The sequence below is a fragment of the Elephas maximus genome, chromosome 13 (assembly GCF_024166365.1).
Source record: "Elephas maximus indicus isolate mEleMax1 chromosome 13, mEleMax1 primary haplotype, whole genome shotgun sequence".
In the NCBI taxonomy this organism is placed as follows: Eukaryota; Metazoa; Chordata; class Mammalia; order Proboscidea; family Elephantidae; genus Elephas; species Elephas maximus.
The window spans coordinates 59,459,916-59,470,145 of NC_064831.1; the positions used below are offsets into that span (position 1 = coordinate 59,459,916).

Sequence of the window (10,230 nt, forward strand, 5' to 3'; positions counted from 1 at the left end):
ATTCTTGATTATACGCTACTTCCTGAAATGGGTAAATATCAATCAGATCTTTTTGGTTCTGTGACTGCGTTCCTTTCATCATCTTTTGATGCTTCCTGCATCACTCAATTTTTTTGCCCCTAGAGTCCTTCAGTATTGCAACTCAAGGCTTGAATTTTCAGTTCTTTCAACTTGAGAAATGCTGAGCGTGTTCTTCTCTTGTGGTTTTCTAACTCCAGGTCTTCGCATATTTCATTATAATGCTTTACTTGTCTCCTCAAGCCACCTTTGAAATCTTCTATTCAGTACTTTTACTTCATCACTTCTTCCAATCGCTTTAGTTACTCTGTGCTTAAGAGCAATTGTCAGAGTCTTTTCTGACATCCATTTTGGTCTTTTCCTTATTTCCTGTCTTTTTAATGACTTCATGTATGATGTCTTTGATTTCTTCCCACAACTCTTCTGGTCTTTGGCCATTACTGTTCAGTGTATCAAGTCTGTTTTTGAGATGGTCTCTAAATCCAGATGGAATGATTCAAGATCGTACTTTGGCTCTCATGTACTTGCTTTGATTTTCTTCAGCTTCAGCTTGATCTTGCACATGAGCAATTGATAGTCTATTCCACAGTCAGCCCCTGGCTTTATCTTGACTGATAATATTGAGCTTCTCTATCGTCTCTTTCCACAGATGTAGTCAGTTTGATTTCCTGTCTAATCCATCCAGCGAGATCCACATTGTCATGGATTGAATTGTGTCCCCCCAATATATGTGTCAACTTGGTTAGGCCATGAATCCCAGTATTGTGTGGTTGTCCTCCATTTTGTGATTGCAATTTTCCTATGTGTTGTAAATCCTAATCTCTGCCTGTGGTTAACAAGGCAAGATTAGATTATGTTAAAGAGGATTAAGGTGGGATTGTAACACCCTTACTAAAGTCACATCCCTGATCCAATGTAGTTTCCCTGGGGTGTGGCCCGCACCACCTTTTATCTTAGAAGAGATAAAAGGAAAGGGAAGTGAGCAGAGAGTGGGGGACCTCATACCACTAAGAAAGCAGCACTGGGAGCAGAGCGCATCCTTTGGACCCAGGGTTCCTGTGCAGAGAAGCTCCTAGTCAGGGGAAGGTTGATGAGAAGGACCTTCCTCCAGAGCCGACAGAGAGAGAAAGCCTTACCCTGGAGCTAACACTCTGAATTTGGACTTACTAGCCTACTAGACTGTGAGAAAATAGATTTCTGTTAAAGCCATCCATTTATGGTATTTCCGCTATAGCAGCACTAAATGACTAAGACACACATGTATAGTCATTGTTTATGTTGAAGAAAATATATTTCTGGTAAGTCATTGGTCTTGCAGTGTTCTGTCATGCGATCTCCAGCATTGTTCCTATCACCAAGGCTGTATTTTCCAACTACGGATCCTTCATTTTTGTTTCCAGCTTTTGCATTCCAATCACCAGTAATGATCAAAGCACATTTGATCAATTTCAGATCTCAGCAGTTCATGAAAATTTTCTATTTCTTCATCTTTGGCTTTCATGGTTTGTGCATAAATATGAATAATCATTGTATTAACTGGTCTTGTTTGTAGGCATTTGCACTTTACTGACAGAGTAGTGCTTCAGGATAGCTCTTGAGGTGTTCTTTTTCATGATGAATACAACACCGTTTCTCTTCAGTTTGTCGTTCCCGGCATAGTAGACCATGGGGCTTTTGGATTCAGAATGGCCAATGTCAGTCCATTCCAGCTTGCTTATGCCTAAGGATATCAGTCTTCAAGTGTTACATTTCATTTTTGGTGGCTTCCAATTTTCCTCGGTTCATGCTTTGTATATTCCTTGTTCCAATGACTGATGGGTGTTTGCAGCTGATACTTCTCATTCTGAGTCATGCCACATCAGCAGGGGAAAGTCCTGATGGCTTTACTCTACGTGATCATTAAGGCGCTCTTCCCACCCGTATTTTGAGTGCCTTCCGATCTGGGGGCACAGCTTCCGGCGCTCTATCGAGCCATATGCTGTTCTATCCATAGAGCTTTCATTGGTTAGTTTTAGGAAGTAGGTCACCAGGCCTTTCTTCCTGTTCTGCCTTAGTATGGAATTTCTACTGAAACCCATCCACCATGGGTGACCCTGTTAGGATTTGAAATACCAGTAGTGTAGCTTACGGCATAGTAACAACACTCAAGCCACCACAGCACAGCATACTGACAGAAGGGTGGTGGAGAACAGTGCCTAACACACAGTAAATGCAGATTGAATGTTAACTAAATAATCAATTTAAAATCCATGAGTAACCAGTCTTTCCTTCTAACCTTTCTCTTGTAATAGTATGTGTTAAGCCAGCTGTTAGGTTTTTTGTTTTTTGTTTTTTTTGCAGAGTGAATATACTAGAACAGTCATTGACTGTTGATCAGCCAGCATTAGATCTAGAAAAGGCAGTTTGGTTAACAATCTCTTAGCCATTTGCTCTTAACCCAGGCAAGGCAAAAGGTAAGAGCCTCGGCCTAATGCTCACAGGCCATCATGAACTCACCAAGTCTGTCATTTGTTTATGGTTAATTTAATTATATAATAATAGTAATGATCTGACATGCAGAAAACTGAAGTGTTAACTTTGGATAGTCAGTGGTTATCAAGGATGAATTAGAATTCAATTTTATACATGAAAGAGCTTCTATTCTAACTGGTGTTTTCTTGCTGTATTTCCCCTACAGAAACCAGTGATGGTGTGTCTCTGCAACTGGGGAACACGAAAGATTTTATTATCTCATTTGATCTCAAGTTCTTGACAAATGGGAGTGTGTCTGTGGTTCTAGAGACCACAGAAAAGAATCAGCTCTTCACTGTACATTATGTCTCAAATACCCAGCTAATTGCTTTTAAAGAAAGAGACATATACTATGGCATTGGACCCAGAACTTCATGGAGCACAGTTACCAGGGACTTGGTTACTGACCTCAGGAAAGGTGTGGGCCTTTCCAACACAAAAGCTGTCAAGCCAACCAAAATAATGCCCAGGAAGGTGGTTAGGTTGATTGCAAAAGGAAAAGGATTCCTGGACAACATTACCATCTCTACCACAGCACACATGGCCGCATTTTTCGCTGCCAGTGATTGGCTGGTGAGGAACCAGGATGAGAAAGGTGGCTGGCCAATTATGGTAACCCGGAAGTTAGGGGAAGGTTTCAAGTCTTTAGAGCCAGGGTGGTACTCTGCGATGGCCCAAGGGCAAGCCATTTCCACATTAGTCAGGGCCTACCTGTTAACAAAAGACCATGTATTCCTTAATTCAGCTTTAAGGGCAACAGCCCCTTACAAGTTTCTGTCAGAGCAGCATGGAGTTAAAGCTGTGTTTATGAATAAACATGACTGGTATGAAGAATATCCAACCACACCTAGCTCTTTTGTTTTAAATGGCTTTATGTATTCTTTAATTGGGTTGTATGACTTAAAGGAAACCGCAGGGGAAAAACTGGGGCAAGAAGCGAGGGCCTTGTATGAGCGCGGCATGGAATCCCTTAAAGCCATGCTGCCCTTGTACGACACTGGCTCAGGAACCATCTACGACCTCCGTCACTTCATGCTCGGCATTGCTCCCAACCTGGCCCGCTGGGACTATCATACCACCCACATCAATCAGCTGCAGCTACTCAGTACCATTGACGAGTCCCCAGTCTTCAAAGAATTTGTCAAGAGGTGGAAAAGCTACCTGAAAGGCAGCAGGGCAAAGCACAACTAGAGCTCACAACCAAAGTCCTCTCTCAGCCTCTGCTGCCCCAGAAGCCTCGGGGCTTTCTCTCAGCAAAGCATTGTTGCGTTTTAAACAGTTGTATGCTGGGGTTTTGTGGATTACATCAAAGTGATAAGTGATCCTTAAATCCATTCTTCTGAGATAATTGCATTCCATGGTTTGGGGGTTTAGAAATGTAGGTGGCATTTAGAGCAGAAAAGTGGTCAGTCAATTGGCCGAACAAAGGTGTTTTCCTTTACCTTGCTTCTCACTCTCTGTGATTCCGCAGCTAGTCCAGTCACTCTCAGTGGAAAGATAATGGCGAGTAGCCATACTGGCCAACTGTCTAGCCCGTACCTGACAACTTAGTACGGAGCCCTTTTAAAATGTGACTATTTATGTTGCAGACTTTAAAAAAGTAATGTGCTGTGATACAGTAAATATGTACTTGTAGCCTGGATAGTGGACTGTGCAACTTTTTAAAAAGACGTTTCTTTTCTATAGATTAGTTTCTTGGGGACAAATGAGCATTTGTGGCATTTGTTCAATTTGTTATATATATGGAGAGTATTTTGAATTTATGGTTTTTTTAAAATGTTGTGTAAGTTAAAAACACAACCAGTGTTCAGGCTTTGCGATCATGTAACGTAAGCACAACTAAAACGAAACGTGTGAGACTGCACAAGGAATTACAAAGATGTTGTCTGTTTTATGAAACTTGACCTACAATCAGTAAAGGGTCGATACTCATCCTGCCCTTTCCCCACCCTGTTGTGATGGCTTGTTTTTGTCATCGTCTAGAATTCTGTATTTCCTCTCAGACTACACTTGAGAGCCCTGTCCACTGCGGTGTGCCATTATTTGGTAGGGTTTATTACAAGCCAAAATGCGGGAAGGAGCTAATAATTTTGATAAACCCTTTACCGCTGCCCTTTGATGATTTTTTTTTCCCTTTTAAAGAAAAATACTAAGTCAGATATTACACACAAAAATCATAGCAGGGTTTTTTCCTGCTTTGATTGTTCTTGGTCATCAGCTTTCCAAACCCTTGACCCTGTGTGTTGTTTTTCCTTTGCAGCTGTGATTTTCAGTTGTTCCAGCTACTGGATAGAAGGGACGCTACTGCAGCGGCTGTGTGTGTGTGATCAGACCATTGTGTAGGTCACACATCCTACTATACCTCACGGAAATAGGGTTCATAGCCCTCATACCATGGGCAGTGTCTGCAGTAGGGCTTCGGGCATTGAGTTAAAACTGAGGGGATTGGTTTTGCTCTGGCTTTTGCTTTAATGTATGACAGTGTGGTAAACCCACACTATGACTTCTACAGATTAACTTCTACGTGAGATCCCACACTTAGGGCACTGAGTCTGACACACACAACGCAGTTACCTTTGACCTGTATCAGTGCACACCTGGAGCCAGGGGCTTGCTTGCCTGCACACGATTTAGAATCAGAAGGGGGAAAAACAAGGGACAGGAGCAAAGAAGATATGAATCTATACTGAAGACACTATTAAACTAGCCATAGAAAAGTAAGCTTCAGCTCCCAATTTCTGTGACCACAACTTTTTATTTGCCCACAACAAAATAGTTGTGAATTATAGATTCTTCCCTCACTTTTGCCCTATGTAGCTCTTGTACATTAGATGGCTCATCAGGAGTATCAAGACTCCCTTTTTTTCATAAAATTTCAAGGCCAACATTCAAAGATAAACTTTCTCCAGTCTGAGAATCCTTTTTCTTCATTGTAATTGTTTTGTTGTTGTTTCAGTGGTCCATTCTTCTGCTTTGTGTTTGCACACTGGTACTCGGATTAGGGGGCTCAGTGAGAAGAGTCTGGTACTGCTTCTGTGACAAATACCAGTGCCTTAACAATGCGGCCGTCCCTGTCCGCTGAAGCCGGAGCGGCAGGGTGGTCTAGAAACGGCATTGCTCTTTCACCGTTGATGGTGTCGCACTGCCTGCCACATTGCAGCAGCGACTTGACTTTTCTCATGACCCTGGAATTTTCTAGAGGGTGAGATGAGCCTAGAGCAGCATTGTCAGTACAAACCAGTGGTTCTCGAACTTTAGGGTGCCTCAGAATCACCTGGGGAGCTTATGGAAATGCAGATCCCGGATACCAGGTGTGTCTGGCCCGAGCCCTGATGACCCGTCCTTTCCAGGTGCCTCAGGTGTTTCTGCTGCAGAGGGTCTAGGCAGGGTGGCAGGGCGGGGGGGGGGGGGGCTGTGGGTGAGCCTGGAGGAACGCTGCCCTAGACTGCCCATTGCATTTTTGCTCCTAAACACCTACGGCTTTCTTAGGTTTTAAATCATAAAATGTTTACTTATTCTGAGCTTAGAATGGGGACGGTATTTTACATTTTTATTGTTTTTTCCACATTTTTCTTTGTTTCAAGATTATAAGTTTTAGGCATTTTTGTTTGTTTTCTCCACCTACCTTGACTTAGCTTTGATGTTAAGTCTATTGCCACTTCAGTTGTAAAACCAGCCAGAAGTTTCTGGATAAAGGTTAAGTTTGATCCTTGAGGAGTTATTGTACATAAAGGCTTCATCCAAGAACCATCCAGTGCACGTCAGCACACGCAGTGTGGCACCCAAGCACAACTCTCCAGACGTGGCCGTCCTTTTTCTTGGTCAGCGTGAAAACTTTCACTGAAAGCTGCTATTTTTATCCTCCTTGTAATTGTTTCTCTTGTTCTCCTCCATTGTACATGTGGGTTTTATACCATGTGTTAAATATGCAATAAAGTGTTTACTGGATGCCCTTCTGAAGGGTAGTCCTTTGTAAAGCTGAACAGACTTTGCAGTTTAAGCACAATGTGCACATGTTAGTTTTATATACAGCAAAACTTGATTTTTTGCAGATGGAAAGGTATTTTGTTTCTATTCAAAGTAAATGGATTGTTTGTGCTTAAAGTAAAGCTGCTTTATAAAATTGTAAAATAAAATTTTTATCTTGAAAGGAATATACCTGGACATTTCTCTTTCTTCTCTCATCGTTCTAAGATTATTTGAGCCTAGCAAGGACATTTCTTCCTGTCCAACCTCTAACAACTAATGAGGCAACAGATGTTAATAAAGGCCTGACAGGCCCTCTAGGATACAGTGGGCCTTCACCCTAAGGAGCTCTGATCCACAGGGGGGAACACGGTGTACACCAAGGCCTGACAGGCCCTCTACGATACAGTGGGCCTTCACCCTAAGGAGCTCTGATCCACAGGGGGGAACACGGTGTACACTAAACACTGTCAGAAAAATAAAATGCTGAAGTGTGTGATGGGTTCTATATTTGCCTCTTTAGCAGAACAATAAACATTATGTAATCTTTATTTAATCTTTCTTCCCCCTAAGAAGCTTCTCAGAGAGTAATGATTTAGGCTCCCAAATACATGTAAACCCAGCGAACAATGTGGCTTCATGTTATGTTTTGTTGCACATGAATTTATGGGTTATAAACATTCTACAACATTTGTGTAGTGGGATTCCAATTGATCACCTGTCAAGTTCTTGCATCTGATGAGTGCACAGATTTTGACAGGCACTGGATTCTTGGCAGCTAATCCTTCCCCACTGTCTTCAGTTAGGAAACAGCTAGAAGGTTGCAAGCAGTCCTGGTCAGGATGAGGTCTTGCTTTGATTTTGCTGTTTGTAGCCAAGCTGTTAATACATTGGTCATTCTGTTTTAACACACTGAACATCACATATTTGGGTCCCCATTAACTTTGAGAGGCAACAGACCCCCTTGCTACTACAAGAGGACTAAATTCAATCATCTGATGAGTTCCCCCTTCCTGAGAATCCCTGTTCGTATCCACAGGGCTCTGACAATACACCACATCAATACCATAACTTCTACAGATTGGAAACGTGAGAACTCATACTTTCAGGACACCATCTGTGGGCTATGTGACCTTGCCTCCTCTGGTCATGCGTGATTACACCAGGCCTGAGTCATTCAAGCTGGGCCAATCAGTTTCTTCCCCCCGGAACCCAAAATTGAGTTGAATTTTTAAAAAAGAAGAAGCAAATACACGGTAAAAAGCAGATATGAGAGAATTTTGACAGTGCTCCAGGCCCTGGAGCCGGTGCATTTCTGAGGCCAGTTGCATTCCTTTCGGGTTCCCTGAGATACCACTGTATCCTTAGGATAAATCCCCTATTTGTGCTTAAATTGGCTGAATTTAGTATCTGTTACTTGGAAGCAATGAGCTGTAATTAATAACACAATGTCTCCATTACAGAGAAAAACACAGTATAAATTCTACATTTTCCTCCAACCTGGACCACTCTTCATCCTAAGTGCACAGAAACTGAACTAGCTAGAGTTGCATTTAATTTGATGATAATCAGCCAAAGTCAAAGCTTGGAGATCATTAGGGGACATTATTAGTTGGGTAGAAATCTAGATGTGGAACTCAGGAAACAGGGCCCCCCAGCTCTGTCATTACTATCATCAGTATTCTTCATCCCATGGTCTTCAATTGCCTCATAATACAGTCCAATAAATCATTAGAGAACTAACTGATCTTAAAGTTTTTTTAAATAAACTAACAAAAGGTTACCACTAAAACAGCAGTGTTAAAAAATATAGACACCCCATACCTCACACCATACATGAAAATAAACTGTGTCAATGACCTAAACGTAAGAACTAAAACCATAAAACTCTTAGAAGACAACATAGGGGTAATACTTTGGGATCTAGTTTTTGACAGTGGGTTCTTAGATATGACACCAATAACACAAGCAACAAAGGCAAAAGAAATCAAATGGACTACATGAAAATTAGGAAATTTTGTGCACCAAAGGACTTCACCAAGCAAGTGAAGAGGCAGCCTACAGAATGAGAGAAAATATTTGCTAACCATATATCTGATAAGGGTTTAATATCTGGAATATATAAGGAATTTGTACAACTCAACAATAAAAAAGAACCCAACTAAAATATGGGCAAAGGGCTTAAATAGGCATTTCTCAAAGCTTTACAAATGGCCAATAAGCACATGAAAAGATGCTCAATGTCATTCACCATTACGAAAATGAAAATCAAAACCACAATGAAATGCCGCTTAACATCCACTAGGATAACTGTTAGGAAAAACAGAAAAATAACAAGTGTGAAGAAGCCGTGAAGAAATTGGAACCTTCATCCATTGCTCGTGGGAATTTAAAATGGTGCAGTTGCTGTGGAAAAACGGTTTGGTGGCTCCTCATAAAATTAAACAGTTACTATGTTTTGTGGTTGTTAGGCACCTTCCAGTCAATTCCAACTCATAGCCACCCAATGTGACAGGGTAAAACCGCCCTATACGGTTTCCTAGGCTGTAGTTTTACAGAAGCAGATTGGTACGTCTTTCTCCCATGGATCGGCTGGTGAGTTTGAACCTTTTGGTTAATATCTGAGCACTTAATCATATGAATTGGCAATTCCACTCCTAGGCATACACCGAAAGGCTTGAAAGCAGGGACTTGTACTGTGAATAATGTTCACTGCAGCACTGTTCACAATAGCCAAAAGGTGGCAACAACCCAAGTGTCCATCCACAGATGAGTAGATAAAATGCAGTGCACACATACAATGGAATATCATTCACCCATAAAGAGAAATACTACGATGTTGATGAACCTTGAAAACATTATGCTGAGTGAATGAAATAAGTCAGACACGAAAGCACAAATACTGTCTGATTTCACTCATGAAAGATTTCCTAGAATAGGAAGTGCATAGGGACAAAGTTTATCACCGGTTTAGACAGGCCCGTAAAACAAAACGAGACTAAAGGGGCACGCCAGCCCAAAGGCAAGGACTACAAGGCAGGAGGGGACAGGAAAGCTGGTAATAGGGAACTCAAGGTCAAGAAGGGAGAGTGTTGACATGTCGTGGGGTTCTTAACCAATGTCATGAAACAATTTGTACGCTAACTGTAATGAGAAGCTAGTTTGTTCTGTAAACCTTCATCTAAAGAACAATAAAAAAAAAAAAAAAGTTTATCAGTGCTTACTAGGGGATGGAGGAAAGGGGGAATGGGGTTTCTATTTGGGGTGATAAATTTTTTTTTTTTGGAAATGGATAGTGGCAATGGTTGTACAGCATGACAAATGTAACTAATGTCACTGAATTGTACACTTAAGACTCATTGAAACAGCAATTTTTTTGTGATACATATTTTACCACAATTAAAAAAAGAAAATGCTAAGTTGGGAGAGATGTATACACACCAACACCAGCTGCTAGATTTTTATTCCCATGTGCCATTTCCAGCAGCGCATTCTGAATGGAGAACTAAATGTTGTCTCAGTTATCCACTGCTGCTAAGAAATACCACAAGTGGATGGCTTTAACAAACAAATTCATTTTCTCACAGTTTAGGAGACTAGAAGCCCAACTTCAGGGCGCTGGCTCTAGGGGAAGGCTTTCTCTCTCTGTCAGCTCTGGAGGAAGGCCCTTGTCTCTTCTGAGCTTCTGCTCCTGGATGGCCTTCATGTGGCTTGGCATCTCTCTTCCTCCATCTC

General features: G+C 41.6%; 1 protein-coding gene across 1 annotated transcript in view; it reads left to right on the forward strand.

Moving 5' to 3' along the window:
- The window catches only part of GLCE (glucuronic acid epimerase), a 105,977-nt gene extending 100,838 nt beyond the window's left edge, over nucleotides 1-5,139 (forward strand). Inside the window, exon 4 of the mRNA XM_049905816.1 lies at nucleotides 2,696-5,139. Coding sequence (XP_049761773.1) covers nucleotides 2,696-3,720 — 1,025 coding nt within the window. The 3' untranslated portion in view covers nucleotides 3,721-5,139. The remainder of the gene's footprint in view (nucleotides 1-2,695) is intronic.
- Nucleotides 5,140-10,230: the final 5,091 nt, after the last annotated feature.